This window comes from Carcharodon carcharias, chromosome 27 (assembly GCF_017639515.1).
Source record: "Carcharodon carcharias isolate sCarCar2 chromosome 27, sCarCar2.pri, whole genome shotgun sequence".
NCBI classification, from domain to species: domain Eukaryota; kingdom Metazoa; phylum Chordata; class Chondrichthyes; order Lamniformes; family Lamnidae; genus Carcharodon; species Carcharodon carcharias.
In genome coordinates, this window is record NC_054493.1 from 8,944,033 (window position 1) to 8,968,768 (window position 24,736).

At 42.8% G+C, this 24,736-nt stretch overlaps 1 gene segment (V, D, J or C); it reads right to left on the bottom strand.

Annotated features, from left to right (window-relative positions):
* Nucleotides 1–1,322: 1,322 nt before the first annotated feature.
* LOC121270616 lies at nucleotides 1,323–20,466 on the bottom strand. The segment is given in 9 exon segments: nucleotides 1,323–1,807; nucleotides 1,946–2,073; nucleotides 5,498–5,827; nucleotides 6,535–6,843; nucleotides 7,235–7,546; nucleotides 7,722–8,021; nucleotides 18,651–18,692; nucleotides 19,905–20,231; nucleotides 20,360–20,466. Coding segments are annotated over 9 exon segments (1,815 nt in total).
* Between the last annotated feature and the right edge of the window lie 4,270 nt (nucleotides 20,467–24,736).

The window sequence follows — 24,736 nt, forward strand, 5'->3', positions numbered from 1 at the left end:
AAGCCCAAACTGTGGTAATAATTTGCAAGATTACTGCTCGATAATGTGTCTGCGTCAGGTCGGCCCTAGTTTCTCGGAATTATCCCATGGTTTATGTCAACTATCCTGTCAGACTTATGTATGTATTTTTTGTTATTCATTTGTGCGATGTGGGCGTGGCTGTCTGGGCCAGCATTTATTACCCATCCCTAATTGCTTTGAGAAGATAGACTGTGACGTCTCTGCCTTGTGATTGTTTAATTGGACAAGGTGAATGCTCTGGGCGCATGGGTTCAAATCCCAACATGGCAGCTGCTGGAATGTGAATTAAATTATTAAAACCTGGGATTGAAAACTAGTCTCAGTGATGGTGACCATGACAACTATCACCAATTGTCGTTAAAACCCATCTACTGCACTAATATCCTTTAGTGAAGGAAATCTGCCACCTTTATCCGGCCTGGCCGACATGTGATTTCAGGCAATGTGACTGACACTTAATTGCCCTCTGAAACGGCCTCGGAAGCCGGCCTGTTCGGGGCGGTCTTGCTAGTGACACCCACATCTCATGAAAGGATAAAGAGAGAGAAAACTTTTACTCCCTATCTAACCCCTGCTGCACCGACCCTGGGAGTGTTTGATGGGGCAGTGCAAAGGAAACTTCCGTCCTCCATATGCTGTCCTGTATGGGCCTCTGATGAAGCAGATCCCTGCTGTTTACAATTACCTGACATGTGACTGTGACAGACCTGAGTAGGAGTGAAATCACCGAGATTCCCTTCGCTCTGCAATCATTCTGCCTCTGGAGTTTGCCATAAAAAGGCAGAAGGAAAGGTGTATTAACACCGATGGGTCGCTGGGTGGCGCAGTGACTCTTTCACTGAAGGGCCTTGGGTTCAAACACAAAGACAAAAGCAAAAAACTGCGGCTGCTGGAAATCCAAAACAAAAACAAAAGTACCTGGAAAAACTCAGCAGTCTGGCAGCATCTGCGGAGAGGAGCACAGTTAACGTTTTGAGTCCGTATGACTCTTCAACAGAACCAAGTAAAAATAGAAAAGAGGTGAACTGTAAGCTGGTTAGATTTATATTTCACCTCTTTTCTATTTTTCCTTAGTTCTGTTGAAGAGTCATACGGACTCGAAACATTAACTGTGCTCCACTCTGCAGATGCTGCCAGACCTGTTGAGTTTTTCAAGGTATTCTTGTTTTTGTTTTGGGTTCAAACACATCCCAGACAGGACTGGTGAAAAATACCTGTCTGGGAAAGATGGGTAAACCGTGTAATGGGGTAGAAGGAGCAGTGTTGTTGGGTCTTGGAGGAAGGAGTTCAGCAAAAGCCAGTTCATTTCACATTCACGATTTATTAACATTTTCAGAGAACATTTGACAGAAAAGTTTATTTTAAAGTGAATTGAAATTAATACAACGACTGAAAGTCACATTGAGAACAGAGCACATTAGCCCTGAGCTGCCAACTATATGTACAACAGTAACAGACACCAGGAAGAGAAAATAGGAGCTCAACATGAAGAGAACGTAATAAATGTGAATGAGGAATGAGGAAAGTTACTTATTTACACAGCGAATTCAAATTAAAGGGAAATTATAAGCCATAATTTCAATACAGTCATAAATACCTCGCGCATTTCAAACAGAAACATTGAAATACCGTCCATGATTGTCTCAGTTACAGATTCGGAAACATAAACTGAAGGTATTTCATTTTTAGAGGCACCAAAAGGGCATATTTTAAATTCGTAATACAGAAATCTCAGTAAACAGCCGAGGAAAGTCTATGGTGTCCAAAATGCAACCGATCACTTGATCTGAAAAAAAGGATAAAATAATGAAGCAGATGTTTATGATCTGGGACATTTATGTTAGAGTTCTAATCAATGAAACATTGAGAGATTTTTCAAACTGCTTCTGTCAGTTTGATGTGTGAGTGGATTGAATCTTCTCACCTTCACAAGAGTGACGGCAGTACTGTAGAAAATGCTCAGGAAGAACAGGATGATGAACGTGGAAGCGGTTGTCCAGATGTTGCCGTTATCATCCACAGAGTCTTCAATCCAGGTGCGGTCTGTGGAATCTATGAGGATATAGCCGAGGAAGTATAATTAGATTGTTTACTAGTCTAGGATATCTTCTTCAATATTCTCTTTACTCTTTCCTAAGTTATTAATGCATTCTCTAATTTAATGTTCAATCTATATATGCTGTTAAGTTCGTGAATCTCAGTAACCTATCTCACTAACTATCTCTCCTTTACATTCCTTGTACAGCCCATGTCGGAAAATGTGGCAACTTTTCTTCAGCATCAGTTTATTTTCCAACAATTTCGTACAATCCATTATTGGAGAATATTATGATGGATATTGCAAGAGATTCACTGAGCTACTTATTTGGAAACTGTGAAAGTTGCTTTTTAAAAGCTCAGATGTGAGTTCCCATCTTGTTTGTCTATTTGTGATGGGAATGTTTGGTGCGTCATTAACTTAAATCAGTTTTCTCAGTAAGAACATTGTTTCAGTGTTTTTATCGGGTCATTATGCAATCGAGGCAATTGCCAGGCGATGTTGTTCATATATTTTTTCCCATCTATTTCTATTATTATTACTTAAAATTTATTTCCATTCACTGTTTTATCTCCACCTTTTAGCCTTTTTTGATCTTTTTTCCCACTAGGGCCACCTGTCACTTGCTCATCCTGCTTTCTACCCTTAATGTCACCATTAGCACCTCCTTTAACCAGTATCACCACCATCAATACCCCTTCGACCTTTTGTTTATGACATTTTTCGCAATCTCTCCTTTGCCTCCACCTATCACTGGCCTTCTATCCAGCTTCATTTGTCCCACCCCACTTAAACAGTATATATTTCACCACATTTTTACTTCTCTTTAGTTCTGAAGAAGAGTTATTCGGACTCAAAACGTTAACTTTGTCTTTCTCTCCACATATGCTGCCAGACCTGCTGAGTTTTTCCAGCAATTTTTGTTTTCATGCTGAAGGATATGCCCGTTAAAAAAGCACATTTGAATTATACTTTCTTCAATACCCTGGCGTCTGTGTTGTGCTTTAGTTTTTGTGTATGTGTGCAGAGTCTCTCGTGCTTTGCATTGCTCTTTATTTGTGTGTCCATATTTGTGTATGAGTGTTAATGTGTGTGTTCATGCGCCAATGAGTGCTGATTTGTGTATCTGAGTGTTTGTATATTTTGTTTTTCTGCTAATGTGTATTATGAGTGTGTGCTTATGCGTTGATGTCTATGTTTATTTATTACTATCTGTGTGACTGTGTGTTTATGTGTCCTTGCCTGCTAATATGAGTGTTAATGTTTCTTTTTGTGTTCCACGTGTGTGTCAGCATATTAATGTCTGTGTCACAGTGTGTGTGAGTGTGTGTGTATGTGTGTGTATGCGTGTGTGAGAGAGAGAGAGTTTAATGTGTGTATTTGTGTCTTGATGGATATTAAGAACATTGTATCAAGGTGTGTTTATGTTTTCATATGTTCGAAAGTGTGCTTTTTGTGTTCTCCTGTGCATGAGTATGTTTGTGTCGACATGTGTGTCTGTTAATGTGTTAGTTTGTTCTTCTGTGTTTGCGTGTCTGGGTGTCGTCTGCTCATGTGTGTGCACGTGCTAAGGTGTGCCCGTGCATTTGTTTTAATCTGGTTGAGAGTGTGTGTCTTTATATCTGTATTTCTGGCATTATGAACGTGTGATAATGTATATGCTAATAATTACATTTGTGCTTTATGCCCTTGTATGAGTCTGCTTGTCTTGTTTTATCTGTTTGTACGTGTGTGATTGTGTATATGTGTATGAGTGTGTGTGTGTGTGTGTGCATTTGTGTGTGTGATTGTGTTTATGTGTGGATGTGTCTGTGTGTGTGTATTTGCGTGTGTGTGATTGCGTATAGGTGTGTGTCTGAGTCTGTGTTTGTATGTGTGTTTGTGCGTCTGTGCCCATGTGTTTGTGTGTGCGTGATTGTGTGTGTGTATTTGTGTATGTGTGTGATTGTATATGTGTGTGCCTGTGCGTATTTGTGTGTGTGTGTTTGTGTGTATGGGTGCGTGCAGGTGTGTGGGTGCGTGCCTGTGTGCGTACCTGTGCCTGTGTGTGTGTGCGTGTCTGTGCCTAGGTATCTGTGAGTGAGTGGCTGTGCCTAGGTATGTGTGAGTGTCCATTTGTGTCAGTTATTTGAATTTTTATTATTTTTCCAAGTTTCACCGGGTACCAATGATCGAGTCTGACACTGACAGTGAAAATTTTGGTGAATATTTTCAATGTTCTGTATATAAACGTGTTTTATGTGAGATGCAAGGTGATATCAGGTGAACAAATGCGAAAATTCAATGGCGCACCTCTCAAATTCATGGAAGAACCATGAAAAACACAGGGATGATTCAATCACCAGTTTAGATTCGGATTATAAGAAATCAATGTTAGCATCAGGTCAATAGGAACAAGAGTGTTAAAACTTTACATTTTTCATTTTCACCATGTTGGAAGTTAAGGGCTGCAGACAGGAAGCTGGAAATCAACTTGTGCTATTAGTAACTGGGTCCTTACAGTGGAGGCCTGTTCCCTTCCAGATTCTCTGCTCGGGCACTGAGAGCCCAGTGAGTTAATAGCTTCCCTCCCTGTGGTCGGCTAAGCAATTTCCCTTTCGGTTCTGTCTGCTGAGAAGGTGGAGACAAATTGGGTTAACTAATGACCTTCCTCGTCTTTTTGTTTAGCAAGTGGAGGTAAAATTGGATGACAATTTTCCTTTCAGTTTTCCCTGTTGGTAAAGTGGGGGCACAGTGGGTTAACAATATCCCCTCCCCCTCTCTCTGTTAGGGAAATGGGGGTACAGTGGGTTAACAGTTTCCCTTCCCCCCCCCCCCCTCTCTGATGGGGAAGCGTGGGGACAGTGGGTTAAAAATTTCCTCTCCCCCTCTCTCTGTTAAGGAAGTGGGGATACAGTGGGTTAATGATTTCCCTTGCCCCTCCCTCTGATGGGGGGTTGTTGGGACATGTTTCTCTGTGACCCTCACTTCGGTTCCCAGTTGGTGTTGCAGCAGCTTAAAGCTGACATCCATTTTAAAGGGATGGACAATAAGAGAAGCAGGAACACCCAGATCAAAATGCGCTGTGTTTGTTTGTCGGAAATGGGAAATTGTCAGATTTCTCCTCAGCGGGAGGAGAGCTGGTGAGGCTATTTTGCAGAATCCTGAAATGAATGAGCTTTACTCTGTCTCTAACCTAGGGTGTATCTGATCTGGGAGAGCTGGGTGTTCAAGAATTGGGTGTGAGTCCCGTAAATATCCAATTTTAACTAAACAGGTCTAAAGTTAGCAAAAGTGGAAAACAACATTAATTAAGCGATCGTGAATTTAAATGACGATTGGAGAAAAGGACTTTATTATTTTTTTAATTGGAGTTTGAAATGTAACCGAGAGATTTTCATTGACATGAATTAACAGTGTCCATCAGTGCAAGGGAAATATTCACAAAACTCGGTTTACCGCTGGATTTATCAACTGTTCTGTTGATGATCTTCAAGGGGATCGCTTCATGTCCCACCACACAGGAGTAAGAAGCGCCGCTGGCCCACTCCTCCGCTGCAATGGATAACAGGCTGTACATGAAGAAGGAGCTATTGCCGTTTTCCGCCACCACCTCGGTGTTCTTGTAATTCCCGGGATTCACCGGCTTGTCATTGACGGTCCACTTGACGAAGATCTCTCGGGGGGAGAAACCTCTCACTAAGCAGCTGAGGGAGACGAATCTCTGAGCGGAGACATCTTCTGCCGAGGGCAGGAGGACAGACACGGACGGTTCCCGCTGATTTTCAACTGCAGAAAATATACGATAAATGTCAATAAACTGGAGAATATCGGAGACAATGAAATGGCTGGTTAGATGTGAGAGAAATATTCTTGTGATGAATATTAAAGGTTTTCATTATCCACTCATTGGAAATAGAGCACCGTTTCTTCACTGTCGCTGAGTCAAAACCCTGGAACTCCCTCCCTAACAGCACTGTGGGTGTGCCCACACCAGACGGACTGCAGCGGTTCAAGAAGGCAGCTCACCACCACCTTCTCAATGGCTATTAGGGATGGGCAATAAACGCTGGCCGAGCCAATGACGCCCACATCCCATGAATTAATTAATAAAACACTTTGGGATCTGTCCGGTTTTCCAGCTTGGAGCAGAGGTGGCACAATCCTTTTCCCTGAGAACTTATGGGGTTGGACTAGAAAGTTTCTCAAAGTTTACAGCACAGAAACAGGCCATTCTGCCCAACTGGTCTGTGTTGGTGTTTAAGATCCACACCAGGCTCCTCCCAGCTGACTTCATCTAAACCCAAAAGCACAGCCTTCAATTCATTGTTCATTCCTCTACTTATCAATTTCCTCCTTGAAGTCGACAGGCCCAGAGCGTTTAGTTAGTGGAATTACCAATCGGAGTGGACCTTAATACATTGACTACTAAATATTGACCCTCACATTGGATAAGGACACAATGTTTCGATTATTGCTTCAATCTCACCGCTCACCTGCTTCCTTGTGGATGGAACTTCTTAAAGGAGTCGGCAGATCCTGATGGCTCACCACGCAGTAGAACTCAGCCCCACTCAGCCAGGCTTGTGTCGAGATGTTTACGTTGCTGACCACGCTGTTGTGATCCTCTCCCGGTTGGACTGCAATCTCTGATTTCAAAGGCTTCTTTTCTTGGGTCCAGGACACGAGGACTCCATAAGGGGCATTAGAAACGATGCAGGTTAATGTCACCGTCGCCTCCAGTAAGACCTGTTCTATTGGCGGTGGCAGTAGAGTAATTTTGGGATCGTTGCATTGGGAATGTTCTGTGAAACAGAAATGAAAATCAATCAAAGTTTCGCATTCAGAATCAGGACAGCAGTATTCAGCCTTCTCTCTCGAAAGGAAAATATAACACCTTCGATATATCAACCTCGAACTATCATCTTTAATCTTCTTTACACAAGGCAAAGTCAGCTTGGTCTGTGTAAATTGTTCTCATAATTTAAGTCCTTCAGCCCCGGTAACAGTCTAACGAATCTGCGTTTCCCCAATCCCAATACAAATATATCATTCCTGGGCTGGAATGCAGGACTGAAAGCTGTTTTATGAATAGGGTGGATGCACTTTCCAACACTCTATCCCGAAGCTGTTTCCAGATTTGATTAACATCGGAGTGCAGAATGCTCTATTGCTTCCTCCGTTTTTATTTCTTACCCTCACACTTGGTGGCGTTTCGACTTTGGGTGACCTCTTGGTGAGTGACCTGACAGGTATAGACTGCGTCGGTGAACCATTCCCCAGCGGAGACTTTCAGCCGACTGGTCGCCGAGAAGTTCCCATTCACTTCAAAGGCGGGAGAGGTGACAATTCCTGAATCCATGGGCTGTCCATTCTTCAGCCACTTCACGGTCACTGACTTTGGACGGAAATCGATGATTGAACAGACGGCGGTTGCAAATTTGTTGGTTGTGATTTCCTCCTTGGAACTCACGGTGAGGAGAACAGTTGGAGGGAAGGTTTCAGGGCCTTCAAAAAACACAGGTTAAACATTTCTTGCAGAAGAAATTGACAACAGATACAATGAGTTCTTATAATTTAACAATGGACACTAACCTGGAATTTCCAGGGATCAGAACTATGCAGAGTACTATAAGTGTGTTATAACCAAGGCCCTAGAACTCACAGGTTCCCCAACACTTACATTGCATTCCAATGCTCTTGTCTGTGCCGCTGTGTCGAACCTCACACTTGATTTTGCTACATTCCCCCTCTGACTCGGTGATGGTTAACTGGCTGCTCAGGGTGAAGGTGCCCTTCTGGTTTCTCACTGACGGGTAAGTCTTAAATCCAGTGGTGATCGGCTGCCCATCTTTCTTCCAGGTCAGGCTGGTGATTTCAGGGGAGTAGTCCATCGCCAAACAGCCGTAGGTAATGGAGCCGTCGGTGTTGTGTTGCTGACAGGAGGAGACCAGGCTGTAGAGAATGGGCGAAGACGGTGTCGCTGGGAAAGAATGGCCGATTGAGCAAGTTAGACTCTGTGATTTGTAATCATTAAGAAATCAAACAACTCAAAATTTGACTATAATTATAAACATATCTAAATATATTCCAACTAAAACCCACACCCACATTTGATCATTTATTATTTCCATCATTTGGTCACCCTCAACTGTCGGTTCCCTCTTTAGAAACCCACACCTCTTTTTCCACCTCTATCCCATTACTAAAATAGAACATTTTGATGTTATCTGAATGACGTACCTTTCATTGGATTAAAATGGAAGAGCAGAGGATTTTCCCCATTATTTCGCCACCATTTATTTCTCAATCAACAACACTTGGTGATAGAGAAATTGTCTCGTCATTTATATCATTGCAGTTTGGAAATTGGCTCTGTTCAAATTGACTGATGCCCCCTCCCCTCTCCACGTCCCCCCAAAACAAAGAATAGCAACAACCCTTCGAAAGTACCTTTGTAATGGTAACTATATAATGACCATAGAACTCTAAACTGAATACCAGTTACAGTAAGTACGACTTTTTCCAATCGTATGTGCATATAAACATGCGGATCAGTAGCAGGAGTAGGCCATTCGGCCTCTCGAGCCTCCTCCACCATTCACTCTGGTCATAGCTGATCTGATTGTGGCGTTAACTCCACATTCCCGCCTACTCTCGGCTAACCTTTGACTCCATTGTCATTGAAGAATCTCTCTACCTCTGTCTTGAAATATTAATGACTCCTTCTCCATCGCTCCCTGGGGAAGAGAGTTCCAAAGTTTCATGACCCTTTGAGAGAAAAATAAAATCCCCTCATTTCCGTCTGAAATGGGGGATGTCTTATTTTTAAAACGTGTTCCCTATCGTTAGTCTCTCTCACAAGGGGAAACATCCTTTCAGCTTCCACCCTGTCAATTTCCCTCAGGATCTTATATGTTTCAATAAAATGAGCTCTTATTCTTCTAAACTCCAGTGGATACAGGCCCAGCCTATCCAAACTTTCCTCATAAGATAACCGACGACACCTCCTAGTATCATGTGAATGAACATTCTCTGAACAGCTTCTAATGCTTTTACATCCTTTTGTAAATGAGACCAAATCTGTACACAGTAATTCAGACGAGGTCTCATCGATGCCCCATTAAACTTTAGCAAAATATTCTTCCATTTATATTCTATTCCCCTTGTAATAAATGACAAGATTCCCTTTGCCTTCCTCATTACTTGCTGTTCCTGTATTGTAACTTTTTGTGATTCATACACCAAGGGATCCACATCCCTCTGTACCTCAGGGTTCTGCAATCTCTCTCCTTTTCAATAATATGCTGCTTTTGTATTCTTCCTGCCAAAGGGAATAAGTTTATATTTTCCCACATTATACTCCATCTGTCATTTTTTTGCCCACTCACTTAACCTATCGATATCCTTTTGCTGACCTTTATCCCCTCTTCACCACTTACTTTCCTATCTATCTTTGTGTCATCAGCAAATTTAGAAAATTCATTCAGTCCTTTCATTGAAGTCATTGATATAAATTGTAAATAGTTGAGAACGCAGCATTGATCCCTGTGGCACTCCACTTGTCCCATCTTGCCAATCTAAAATAACCAATTTATCCCTACTCTGTTTCCTGTTAGCTAACCAAACTTCTACCCATGCTGAAATGTTCCTGCCGACACCATTATTTTGTGCAGTAACCTTTGATGTGCCACTTTGTCAAATGCCTTCTGGAAGCCCAAACACAGCACACCCACAGGTTCTCCTTTATTCATGTTCCTTGTTACTTCCTCTAGAGGCCTCAAATAAGTCAGCCGAACATGATTTCCCTTTCACAAAATCATGATGGGTTTGCATAATTGCATTTGAATTTTCTAAGTGACCCATGATAGATTCCTTCATAATAGCTTCCAGCATTTTCGCTCTGACAGATGTTACGCTAACTGGCCTGCAGGTTCTTGCTTTCCCCTTCCCTCCTTTACTTAATATAAAAGCCTCATTCTATATTTTCCTATCTGATGAGACCTTTCCAGAATCCAGAGAAGTTTGGAAAATTAAAACCAATGCCTCTGCTATTTTAGTAACCATTGCGTTAAGGCAAAATATTTGTTCAACTTTTCTGCCCATTTCCTTATTTTCCTTTATTATGGGCTTGTCCAATCTGTGTCCTGTGGCTGGATTGTGGCCCCCGGGGCCATTGTTCAAAATGCTGGTAAGGCGGGTAAGTGGAGTTCGGGCTATCTTTAAGGAGCTGCTCCTCCAATCACAGAGGGGGTGGGGGAGGGGGGGGGGGCGGTCTTCTACCCCGTTAGCTGCTGATAGGCCCACTAGTCAGCCTATCAGCAGTAAAAGTGGGAGGCAAACAGGTTTGTGATTGGAGGGGCAGTGATCACCCACTGGAGAAAGGCGCAGGGAGCTGGGGGGAAGTGCATGGAGATATTGTCTCGCTTTTATCCCAGGCACTGAGTGCCTTGCCCCGGGAATGGAAAGGATTTCATGAGGGGGAGAGACAATGAGGGAGAGAGAGAGAGAGAGAGAGAGTTAGAGAGTGTGGGGCCCAGGGCGTCTGGGGTCCTGGCTCGCAACTGCTTCTGCCTGGTTCTCCCCATTATAGCCCGGCTCTCTGCCCTTCCCCCACCACCCGCCAACCTGCCCTGTTCCTCCCGCCTCTCTGGCCTGTCCCCCCTCCTCTCTGCCTTTTTCTCCTCCCACCTCTCTGCTCTTTCCCCTCCGCCTCTCTGCCCTTTCTCCCCCACCTCGCTGCCCTTTCTCCTCCAGCTCTCTGCACTTACTCCACGGCTCTATTCGCTTTTGCCCGGCTCTCTGACCTTTTCCACTGGCTCACTGACCTTTCCACCCTGCTTCTTTGCCCTGACCACACCCCGCCCCAGTGGCTCTGCCCTTCCCCACCCCTCCGCTCTGCCCTTCCCCCCCAGACTCTCTGCCCTTTCCCTGCCACCTCTCTGCCCTTCCCCCTCCCTCCTCTCTGCCTTTTGCACCCCCTGCCTCTCTGCCCTTTCGCCCTCCCACTTCTCTGACCTTTCTGCCCTGGCTGTCTGCACTTACTCCACGGCTCTCTGCACTTTTGCCCGACTCTCTGCCCTTTCTGTCACCTCTATGCATTCCCCTCTCTGCCTCTCTGCCCTCCCGCCTCTCTGCCCTTTTCCCCTCCTGCCTCTGTGCCCTTTCCCCCTCATGCCTCTGTGCCCTTTCACCCTTCCTCTCTGCCCTTTCCCACCCGCCTCTCTGCCCTTATCACTCCCGCTTCTGTGCCTTTTCCCCCTCCCACTTCTCTGCCCTTTCCCCCTCCCACCTCTCTGTGCTTTTGCCCAGCTCTCTGACTTTTTCCACTGGCTCTCTGCCCATTCTCCGGCTCGCTGCCCTTTCTGTTGACTCTCTGTCCTTTCCGTCATCTCTCTGCCATTCCCCCATTTGCCTCTCTGCCCTCCCGCATCTCAGCCTTTTCCCCTCCCACCTCTCTGCCCTTTGCCCCCTCTGCCTCTCTGCCCTCCCACCTCTCTGCCCCTCCTCCATCCCGCCTCTCTGCCCTTTCCACCTCCCACCTCTCTGCCCTTCCCATTCCTGCCTGTCTGCCCTTTCCCCCTGCTGCCTCTGTGCCCTTTACCCCCGCCCCTCTGCCCTTTCCCCCACCTGCCTCTGTGCCCTTCCCCCCTGCCGCTTCTCTGCCCTTTCCCCCCTCACCTCTCTGCCGTTTCCCCTCGCCTCTATGCCCTTTCCCCCTCACCTCTCTCCCCTTTACCTCCCACCTCTTTGTCCTTTCTCCCCCAGCTCTCTGCACTTTCGCCCGGCTCTCTGCCCTTTCCCTCTTTGCCTCTCTGCCCATCCCCCCGCCCTCCGCCTCTCTGCGCTCCTCCCATCCGCCCCCCCCCCCCCACCCACCTCTCTGCCCTTTCCCGCTCACCTCTCTGCCCTTTCTTCCCCAGGTCTCTGCACTTACTCCACGGCTCTCTGCACTTTCGCCCGGCTCTCTGACGTTTCCTGCTGGCCCTCTGCCCTTCCCCCTGCCACCTTTCTGCACGTCCCATCCCCCGCTTCGCTGCCCTGCCCCCCACCTCTCTGCCTTGTCCCCGCGCCCCCCCCCCGCATCTCTGCCCTCCCTCCTCTCTGCCGTTTTCCTCTCCAGCCTCTCTGCCTTTTCCCCCTCACACCTCTCTGCCCTTTGGTGGGTATGTGAGGGTGGGTATGTGAGTGAGGGTGAGTGGGTGTGTGGGGGTGGGTGGATGAGTTATTGAGTGTCAGTGAAGGTAGGCGAGAGAGGATGGGAGAGTGAGTGATGGTGAGTGAGGGTGAGTGATTGTGGGGAGTGAGGGTGCCCAGGTGCTGCAGGCTCATCAAGGTGATGTTTCTCTGGATGATTTTCCACTCCGGCTCAGCTTTCCGTTGCCTGTTGTCCACAGCCGAGCTGAGGGCTCCGCAATTCGGCTCCAACACCTCCACCACCTCCTCTTCCTCTCCATCGATCCTGTCCTGATTCTCCATGTTGATTAGCTTTCAGTAACACCGGCTGTGTAAAGTCAGGCAGCAGTGTAGATCACTGGCCAGCTGCTTTAATGCCGATGTCTTTCTTTGAGAAACCCGTGTCAGTGAGCGAAGAGGCAGACGGAGGGGGCTGGAGGGGAAGGTTACAGCAAAATCAGGATGGGCCGTGCAGGCATCTTGCACCAAGTGTGCAGCAGTATTGGGGATCCAGGCGGCCGTGGTCTCCGCCACATCCCTCCCTTTTTCTTGTTTCTTTGTGTTTGGTTCAACACTTGGAAATTCTCCACATATATAGTGATGTCACCTGTGTAATTTCATTTTACACAAAAAGACATCAGAAATGGAACAATGAACATGCATGCAACTTAACGGATTTTCATTCTGCAAATAATATTTTCAGCCCACTTCTGTATGTGAGAATGTGTGTGTGTGCGTGAGAAAGAGAGAGAGAGAGAGAGTGCATGCAAATGTATGTGTGTTTTTGAGAGAGAGAGAGAGAAAGTGTGTATGCATGTGTGTGAGTGTGTCTGCGGGGGAGAGAAAGTGTGTGTGTATGTGATTGTGTGTGAGAGAGGAAGAGTGTGTTTTTATGTGCGTCTCATAGGGAGTTTAAGTGTGAGAGTGTCTAAGATAGAGAAACGTGTGTGTGAGAGAGTGTATGTGTGTGAGAGAGAGCTACTGTGTGTGTGAGAGACAGAGTGTGTGTAGAGGTGTGAGTGATAGGTAGTATAAGTATGTGAGATAGAATGTGTGAGAGAAAGAACGTGTGTGTGTGGGAGAGAAAGAGTGTGTGAAAGAGAGAGCCAGTGTTTTTGTCAGAGAGAGAGAGAGAGAGAGAATGAGAGAGAGTGTGTATGTGAGAGGAACAGTGTGTTTGTGTTTCTGTGTGCGTGAGAGAGAATGAGGATGTGTGTGTGTGAGAGAGAGAGTGTTATGTTTCTGTGTGTGAGAGAGAGGGAGAATTGAGAGTGTGTATGTGTGTGGGAGAGAGGGTGAATGTATGTGAGAGAGAGAGAGTGGGTGTGCGTAAAAGAGAGGGACTGTGCATGTGTGCGTGTGTGTGTGTGAGAGACAGAATGCATGTGTGAGAAAGAAAGAGTGCATGTTTGTGTGAGATTGTGTGCACCTGTAATAGCAGTTAAGAGAGTATGATTATGAGATAATGTGTGTCTGTGTGAGAGTGTGTGTGTGTGAAAGAGAGAGGAAATGTGTGAGAGATAGAGTGTATGTGTGTTAAAGGGAGTTTGTGTGTGTGAGAGAGAATGTGAGTGTGTGTGTGTGTGTGTGTGTGTGCGCGCGTGTGTGACAGAGAGAGAAAGAGAGAGTGTAGGTCTGTCATGGAGAGTGCGTAAGAGAGTGTGTGTGACAGAGAGAGTGAGCGAGTGAGGGTGTGTGGTAAAGAGACTGAGTGTCGAGGTAGATCAGCCATAATCTTACTGAATGGAGGGCAGGATTGAAGGGCCGAATGTCCTCCTCATGCTCTTATTTCTGTCATTCATTCCTCCCCCTGCAGGCGGCAATCCAATAACTCAGTCTTTGATGGCAGCTTCTTTTCCCCAAATCCCCCACGACTGGTTATTTGGAGTGGGAGTCTGGTCATTGTCCATTTCAAGCATTTAAATAACTCGCAGCCTCTGATCAGATCAGAACAGGCGCTGCTCTCTGGACCTCACTGTCACTCCCTGATTCTGTTTGTTCTGAAATTGTGCTCAAGTTCAGGTCACTCACATTCAATGATTTTCTGATACTCAAAATGCTTAAACATAATTAATTCATTTAAAATGCATACATGTTCTCTCCAGAAAAATTGTTAAAAACAATTAATGTGCGTCATTTCAACCGAACAATGGAACTATTTATTTTCACAGATCTGGTCTAGGACTCACAGCCAGTTAGTTCGATGCTGATTCAGTTTGTTTGACCTCTGCAGGGAAAAAGCTCTCAGGTCAGGAACAGGACAAGTTAAGACATGGATTAAATTCCCCACTCCTCCCCCAGTACACTCCTGTCATCAGCTGCAAGGATGGGATTCAACAGAAAGCCAACTCTCCACTGAACTGTCAAACACTCCGGGTCAGGTACAGCACTGGTTTGACATAAAATAAAACTCTCTCTACATTGCTCCATCAAATATGCCCACGAGAGGGTTCAATCCAGTTTTGATATAAATGCTGTGGCTGCAAGAGCCGGTCAGAGGCTGGGAATTCTGTGGCGAGCAATTCAACTCCTATTGCCCAAAGACAACTGACCATCTACAAGACACAAGTCAGGACTGGGATTGAATAGTTTCCACTTGCCTCAATGAGTGAAACTTCAAAAAACCCCAAGAAACTCGATACTTTCCAGGACAAAGCAGCCCACAGAATTGGTACCCCATCCACCACCTTAAACATTTACTCCCTCCCCCACCGACGCACAGTGACAGCAGTGTGTACCATATACAAGATGCACTGCAGCAACTCGCCAAGGCTCCTTCAGGAGCACCCTTAAAACCCACAATCTCTCCTAACTAGAAGGACAAGGGCAGCAGGTGCTTGGAAACACTGCCACCTGTACGTTCCCCTCCAAGGCACCCACTATTCTGACTTGGAATTATATCGCCGTTCCTTCACTGTCAATATGTCAGAATCCTGGAACTCCCTTCCTAACAACACTGTGAGTGAACCTGCAGCTATTCAAGGAGGGGGCATTTCAACACTTCCTCAAGGGGTAATTAGGGATGGGCAACAAATGCTGGCCTTTCCAGCGACCCCAACATCCTGTGATGGGATTAAAAATAAGATACAGGCTAATTTATTCCTCCATACTGTCCCATTAAATAGGTCAAGGACTGCTACAGCATGGATTAAAATAGAATAAAACTCTCGCTGCATTGCCTAACTGAACACTCCCAAGGCACATACATCACTGGTTGAAAATCGACCAAATCTCCTTCAACAGCCTGTTTGTCGTTTCTGAATTGTCCTTTCTGACTGTCACAATGGGTTGGGCATCTTATTTCTGAGGCACCTGGTCAAAAAGTCAAACTTTCACGTTTCTCACAGGCACAAGTTTTTTTTAAAGAAATAAATCAAATTGCGATTCCTGAAATACAGGAGAGCGAACCAGAAGATTAACAACCAGTCAGGAAGATTCCTGATCCCAGCACAGTGACCACGTGCACAGAAACAGAACAGACACAAATGGTGCAACAGTCGAGTTCCCAGCAGATAGATCTGTTCAAACTGTCCATTTCATTCAAGCTGTTTGATTCTAATTGATCAATGGTCAATTTACTACAATTATTCTATAACTTCTTTGAAATTAATCTGATTTTCATGCCAAAACTCCCTTTGAAGTCCATCTAATTCTGCCTCTCTGTGTCAAATCTCCAAACAATGCAAGATTCAAGTTACCCTGAAATGAGCACATCAAATATTACAGATTCAGGATAATTTGGTGTCCGTAACAGAGACTCAATGACGGGGTAAGCATTAAACAAATCAAGAAACATTCACATTGAAAACCGATTACCCGCTGATTTGATTTGATTTTAGATATAAATATAATCAAGAAAATCATCAAGGTGAAACACCTTATCGAGCTGAGCACAGCTGAGTAAGGAAGTATTCTTTTCTAAATTCATTTTGGATACAATTAAAAATTCTCTCCACCCTTTGAGATTTTGCATTCACTATAATGACTATTTAATTGTTGGAGTTTATTTATGTTGAATTAATTTTCACTAATATTATCATGTAAGTTAATTATCTTGTTATTGTCAATTCATTTTCTTGTTAGCTGATTTCTACTCTATAATATTAAAAATGGTTTTCAATAATTGAAAACTTGTTTCTCCCTGGTACTTTGTGAAATAATTGGGGTTTATTTAAATCAACCTGACACTGAAACAATGTTGAACAATAAACTTGAAATTACCAGATGGTAACATTCAGAGAAGTATATCAATTTTACTGAAATCTAATCATTATTTACTATTTTACTTTTACTTCAACTGCTCTGTTTTAACGTACAAAATTGTAAACTATGCGTGTTTCTGAACGCATTGAGAAATTATAAATTCCATCTATTCTCATCGAGTAATTCACGAGACGAATTTATGAGTGGAATATTTTAAATACTTTCAAATCTGGCCGGGGTCACATCACATTAACTTTCGATGAACTGTAACGTCATCTGTTTGCTAAAGCAAGCTTGTCTTAACTCAAAACTACATGTAAAAAAAATGTTCCTCGCAGTTACTTATTATCAATAAAAGTGCTTCCTTGATAAAAAAAATCCTGATAATTTAATTGTTAAATATATTGTTCATTGAAAGAAGATCCAAATTAATCAGTATACAATTTGATGAGAAAATTTCATTCAGATCATCTACGCCACTGAAATATAACCAACAAATTTATTAAAGATTTTGCTCTTCAATTTAATATTTAATAAGAATTAAGCATGAATCTCAGATATAATCTAATCTTCTCCTATAATTCTATTCTGTGTACAGCACAGCTAAGGAAGACAGGATGTTGTTATTAAGCTCAAAACTAATATTAATGTTTGCAATTAAATTAATCTGTTCGAATTTCAAGCTTTTACTTGTCAATCTCTATTCATATGCAGTCTGCACCTTCCTACATTTCAAGAAAATGTAAGAACAATTCATTTACTGCCAGCAAATTCTACCCCCAGAAAACTGTTTAAGATTAAACTAGTGACAATTATCTCGCTATCCAAATCCCAATGACATTGAAGGAATAATGTGGTTCTGGTTGCACAGAAAGAATGTAATAAACGGATACACATATTGCCAAACTGCAATGTCAAACTCCTCTTTAAGTCTTTAAGATAAGGTTTTAAGGTTTTAAGATAAAGATTATCAGGGATCTAAAAAAGTAATTCAAAATCTCTTGTGAATCTGAACAATTCTGTAGAGTCAGTATATTCTTATTGATTTTTTTTCATGCATAATCACAAAATGTTTCCAGCCTAAAAACGTTTCCTATCATCTTAATAGTGCGCAGTGCACAGCAGAATTGTGAAAGACGATTAATGATCAATTATGTTAACATGAAAGCTGTTCAATCAATATGGAGAAATATTACCATATTATAATTGCTTGAATTATATTAATTTTACTCTACAATTTGAAAACTTGTTAATTATATAGTTTCTGATTGCAGTAACGAATTATGTTCTGATTGAGCGTCTTAATCCATGATTTAGTTGCGTCTGCAATTATGACTTAAAATAAAAACAAAATGGTCTAATACATCTTTAAACGCTTTTTCCCCATTTCTGAAGCCTGTTTGTTTTCTGCCTACAATCGCTCTTCAAGCAGATACAAACGCGTAGACTGTTTCCATTCAATCACAAAACGTGTAACCGCTCAATATCACCGAGTTTAAACAAAGCAGAAACAATGCAGAACCGCCAAACCGTTTCACAAATTCTACTTATTCAAAGCCACCCAGATACACAATCTCCTCAGGAGAAAATACACCAAAATCACATCACTGAGGGGCTGAAACCCGTTTCAAGGAGAAGCAGCTCAATTGTACGAACACTTCCAACAGAATCCAATGTAACATTGCAAGAAAATCTCAATATCGAAACCAGGCAACCCGCTCGTCACTAAATAAATGAATAATTAAACTAAACAGAAATATGGAATAATGGCACCAGCATTGTGAGTAGGTGGAACATATTCAATAAATTAATACTGAAACTTAAGCATAATTTGTTGATATTGGGTTTGATTTCAAACGTATTTAAACCCTTGTGCAACAGATGGTAAAACCAGCAGCCATTAGATGCCACCGAGATTAAACATTGTAGAAACGTCAAACTGTTTTTTTAACAAACGTTAGATATTTCACGTAACCCGGCCACACAGTAACTTCAGCAGATAAACACCAAATCACAACAACCAGGGACTGAATCCCTGAGTAGCACCTTTTTGTAGAGACACAGCAGAATTATATAACTCAATTTCAGCAGAACCTCATGAAACATTGTAAAATATCTCCTTACAGAATACACCAAACTCAAGTTTCAGTGAACGAATCAGTTATTAAAATAGACAAAAATATAAAGCAAAGACTCAAATAAAGCAGTTACTAACTAAGTGAATGGTTCTTACCTGCAGTCACCATCACCATGGTCCCTTGTCCCCAGTAGTCCATAGCGTCACAGTATTACATTCCCTGGGCTGTGCCGTACCATAACTGTCCCTGCACGAAAAAGACAGAAATCCATCATTATTTTAAATATTCATAAGTCAGTGGCAAAGCAAGGTCAAGATAAATCTTCATTAAATTATATTTGCATTTCTAGATATTTTTAGCTATTCATCAATGATCCTCATGTTTTATAATTCACAGAGTAACACATGAAGATGTTATTGAAATCACCAACTGATGAATGGATAATTATCACAGTTTTTCCATCTTAAAACATGTTTTTTGGGCAGTGCTGGATGCAAATATTACATCACTGTAAATTTAGTTGGATTGTAAAAGCTAGCACTGACCCAGGCAGACTCAATTAGTGCTGAGGGTTTTTTGTATTGACAGTAACTGCTGTGCCATCCAGTATATCACAGTGAGACACATCATGTCAAATACTGCGGCAGACTGTTCACTGTAAAATACAGAGGTTTCATTTCACTGCGCTCTTAAAAACCCGATTCCGACTCACTTAAGAGTGAATCAGTGAGATATTCCAGCCTGCGCTGGTCATTATATTTATTAATGCGATTGGAATTCTTTTAAAGCCTCTGTGCAGATTTAGCATGTCCGTCAGCACCAACAAAGTGGAAGACTTTTATACCTTTTTGCAAACCTCTACCCATTATTTTATTTAAATCTCAATTTCTTTGACGTTCCTGCTGTGATAGCGATCACCATTTGAACAAACTCCTTCTCTGAGGTTTTTGTATGAGGATGTCGCTGTGCACATCACTGTGACCCACTGTAGTATCACAGTGAAATACACCCGAACAAAAACTGTACTTTCTCTCTGTTCAGTGCTGCCTCTCAATATTCACTTCAAACATACGTTTACCTCTGATCTGGTTTCGAATTCATGCATCAATTCACAAGACTCAATGAACAGAGACCCTCCCTCAAGTGTCAGACATATTAAAATGAACATTATATCCAGGTCTGTAATTGCGGAAACTGTTAAAAGTAAATATAAACACAACAAAAGCTCAGCCCATTATATCGGTTGGTTTGTAAGGTTTTACTGTTAAATTTTCTCTGTTACTTTTGTCAGAAGCGGATTGATGTCTGGATCTGATCATTATAGTTAATATTGCATTTAAAACAAGTACTGACCGTCAGGTTATGATGGAAGTTGTTGAGTCCCTCTCGATCTGTTCTTGTTCGGGTCCAGCCCTGGTCCCTTTCGCTGTGGTACCTTGCACAATAATAGATGGCGGTGTCTTCAGTCTTCAGGCTCGTCATGTCCAAGGAGAAGATGTTTCTTGAAGTGTCTTTGGACGCAGTAAATCGATTCTTAATTGCTGGGGCGTAGTAGTTGTTGGATGAACTATAGTACTCAAGGAGCCATTCCAGCCCCTGTCCGGGAACCTGTCGGACCCAGTACATGTAGTTGCTGCCAAGGTCGAAGCCGCTGGTTTTACAAGTCAGTCTCAAGGTGCCTCCGGGACGCCCGGTCTCTGCCTCTGGCTGAGTCAACACAATCTCCGAATGGACACCTGTAAAAATATATCAAAAACCCAGAGGATTAATCCTGGTGAAATGATTCCTGACTCTGTAACATTCTAGAGAGAGACTGACATTGAGACAGTAACAGTGAGAGACTTGGACAATAAAAACTACTCACGGGATAAGAAAGTCAGCAAAAAACTGAGAGAAATCGCCGACCTCATCCTTCTGGTCATTTGGGGAAAATGGTTCTGTCCAGAACTCAGTGAACAAACCAGCTCCTGGACTGTTGGATTCCGGCCCCAGTGAGCGGTATTTAAATACCCGGCAGAAGGGGGCGGGTTTCCAGGCGCCGCCTGTTGATTGCCTGGTGGAGGCGGCGACTGGATCCACGCCCCACCTCCCACATCCCCAACAGAATGGACTCAGATATTTATAATAGGTTATTGTTAAAAGTGGACATTTTATCTGTATCGGGATAATTGAATGGATTCATTGTAATGTCTCCCAAGATTCTAATGCTGAAATTCTCGTTGAGAATCAGTTCATACAAAATGAATAATTCAAATGTAAATTAAGTCCATTTATTTCTACACTACTTCACAGCAGGTTGAATCTAAAGAAATAAGTTATATTGACAAGGAATAAAGGGGCTGTCAGTCTGTTTTGCAGCAGCTCTGGGTCTCGATCTCATTACAGCAATAGAGTATCATTAGTCATAGGAATTATGATTGATTTATGTAACTAAATGCGGGGGATGAACAAAGTGATATTATTTACAAAATGAGTAGCTATGGCCATACAGTTTGGGTCCAGAGATAAGAAGAAACTCCTCACATTATACAATGTCCCTTCTTGCATTTCTCGAATTGCTCCTGACCCGAAGACGGCCCTGTGGAAATTAGCGGAAAAACAAGACCACCGGCCTGATCATTAAACAGTAGATTGACAGAGAAACGTAAAATTTACATCAACTTTTGAGCGAGAAGTTAATGAATCAGAACGGACAGCAAAGTTATACTTCAGCATCCAAATCATTGCAGGTAATTCTGTTGGCCACCGGCGGTCTACCGTTCACTGGTGTTGGGAACGCAGGATATCAGGATTTTGCGGCATATTACACAATATCACAAGAATAAATGCTTTATCTTCCACTCAAGCAGGTCATGAACTGATCATTTCTCCACTCATTGGCAGCTATGAGAGGGACTGTTAAATAATCGAAAGCAGCACAAATTAAACTGTACAGTACACATTGCTAATCAGGAATAAGAGGCGCCTCGAGTTAAATGAGGTGCACAACTCTGAGAATATTCAAGGAATTCCTGCGGGTTTAAGGCAATTCAACAATTTTCCTTCCATTTAATTTATTTTTAATTTTTGCCATTGCACTCAATTCATTGGACTGGGAGATTGGGACCATCAACATAGCTCTCTCGCACTTCATGAAGTTCTTAATAAACAGGCTTTAATAACTGGAATACCCTTTACTTAGACATAATATAAATTAACTTGCATATGATCAACTTAATATTTTATGATCGTGTTTAATCTCAGTGAACACGGCATTCATTAAAATATTTTCTTGGATGAAATGCCGTTATAAATGTGTATTCCATGTGTGACTGAAAGCAATATTGTTTGAATTGCTGAATCCCATTTTGTTCATTCATATCCAGGCTAATCTGCCCCAAACAGTATTTGGCAGCAAGCCAGCCGGCTGCAGTCAGGGAGGCTCGAATGTCCAAAGTTATTTACAGGAAGCATCTGCGGGTTTGTGCAGTAAGTGAAGGATCTGTTTCCTCAGTACTGACCGCTTGGCTGCAAGCCAACTTCAAACTCTTAACATTGTCAACAAGGTTTATTCATAACAAATCTACCCAGCAACAACACTGGAGTCTGTTCTTTTTAAAGCTGTGAACCTATGTGAACTGTTCCAATCACCCAGGAAAGAAACGTTATCTAGCTTCTCTGACAACCTGTTAGCATCAATGGCTCACTGGAGGATCTCTCCAACACATCATAATATTGTGATGGATGGATGGATGGATGGATAGAAAGAATTACAGACAGACTATCAGAGAGGACTCAGAGAGAGGATACATTTTGAAATAGAAAAACATATGTGTTTGTGTGATTTCTTTGCCCCTTTACCCTTTCACGAAATGTGAGAGTAACTGGCAAGGCCATCATTTGTTGCCTTTCCCTAATTGCTCTTGAGCTGAGTGTCTTGCGTGGCCATTTCAGAGGGCAGAAAGCATCCACCATGTTGTTATGGATCTGGAGTAGCATGTAGGCCAGACTAGGTACAGTGGCAGATTTCCCTTTCTAATCGACATTAGTGAATCAGATGACTTTTTTCCACAATCGATGATAGTTTCATGGTTCCCTTCAATGGAACCAGTTTTCAATCCCAGATTTCTAATTGAATTTAAATTCCACCAGCTGCTATGGTGGGATTTGAATTCGTGTCCCCAGGTTAATAGCTTGGGTCTCTGGGTTTCTAGCCCAGTGACATTAATACACCACCACCGTCTGCCAAAGAAAAGAGGGATGACTGCAGTGATGTAGGAATGAATATTTTGATTAAGGAATCAGTGAATGCATTGATCGATGTATCCATAGATGCGCCTGAAAGATGTTGTTCTCCATTCTCATCTTTGTGCTTGACCACTTCATATCTTGAAGCTGATCCTTTATTTCATTTGTGTCAGTCTAATATCTTCAGTCCTTCCAGATTTTCTGGATGAATTCCATCCCCTGGCTATCGGGAACTAACGAGCTGAACGTCACCAAGAGAAGGCTGGGGATGTCCCTGTGGCACTGGTGATTCTCCCCTGCTGATGGTGAATCATCATCTTTAACACAGAAAGCGGGTACATAATTCGGATTAGGGTGGAAGATTGTAATACTTGGAAGATGTAGTCCTTTCATGTACAACAAAACATTCAACACATCCTCACCCAAATAAGTAAATGTTACAGACTAAACATTATTACTGTGGAAACAGAAATAGTGTGAAACTCAATGGAGGGCTGCAAATGTTTCATTACCTTCCAGATGAGGGAAATAACAAACCTGGATTTAAATATTTATCAACTACCTTTGTTGCTAACTTTCTTCCAGGTAGCGTTATTCATACCATCACTTTTCAAATCCTCACTCACTCCAGTTATATGTCAGGAGTTTCTGTGTGATGAGGAGGTGATTACTTGTCAATGAAGCGCAGAGGCTGCTGGGCAGCTGCTCATTACCCTGGGTCTGATTTAATTCCATTTCCCACTGAATTCTTGGACAGATGTGATTCCTTGCTGACAGAATGGTCAACGTGATCTCAATCAATGTTAATGATGTTAAATAAACTGCAATTACATTTTATATGAAATAAAATACTGAAAATAATTGGTTAATGCAATTATTTATCTTTGTGAATGGTTGATAATTGATGGATATAATTATTTATCTTTGTGAGTTGATGATAATTGGTGAATATAATTATTTACCTTTGTGAATGGATGGTAATTGGTGAATATAATTATTTATCTTCGTGAATTGATGCTAATTGCTGATTTTAATTATTTGTCTTTGCGAATTGATGGTAATTCGTGAATATAATTATTTACCTTCCGAACTGATAATACTTGGTACATATAATTATTTATCTTTCTCAGCCTTTACGACCTTATCTTCCTCTGCTGAAAGATAAGATCCGTTCTGCAGGAGATGAATAACGTAATAATCATCGCACTATCTGAAAACAAAGCCGACAGGTGAGACTGCAACAACTACAGGATATCTCACTCATTGAGTCACGGGCAAGTCCTTTGCTCGGGTCATACTTTAAAGACTTCGTCGACTTGCAGGCCGAAGCACAGTGTGGTGTTTGTGTCGGAAGGTATACTCTAGACATGATCTGCTCCATAGGCTCGACGCCATCAGCAGAACAGGACTCTGCAAGATTTTGGGGAAAATTGGCTGCCCAACAAAGCTCCTCAGTCTGATTCACTCCTTACACGACAACATGCATTGCACTGTACAGATTGATGATTCCACTTCCGACAGATTCGGAGTGAAGAATGGAGGGAAACAGGCCATGTCTCTTCGTCCCAGTCTGTTTGACATCTTCTTCCCCATGCTGCTGATCTTTGCCTTCCCTGTAGATATGGAGGGAGTCTACTGTCACACTCGGTCAGACAGCAAGCCCCACAATCTAGAAGACTGAAAGCGAAGACAGAAACACATTGAGTCCTGATCAAAGAATTGCTCAAAGCTGATAACTTTGTCATCAAATCGGAAACTCACCCACAAAGACATGAACTGACTCTCCCATGCCTGTAATTTGTTCTCCCTGACTATAAACATGAAGGAAACCCTGGCCATGGGACAAGGTGTTGCATTTCCGCCATTGATCACGCTAAGTAACACCCGGATGGAAGTAAATTCCACTCCCTGGGTTCCACGGTGACAGGCAGCCTGTTCCTTGCTTCAGAACTTGATCCCCGCATGAGGAAAGCAGCTGCTACCTTTGGATGACTCGGGAAACGCCCCTGGAATA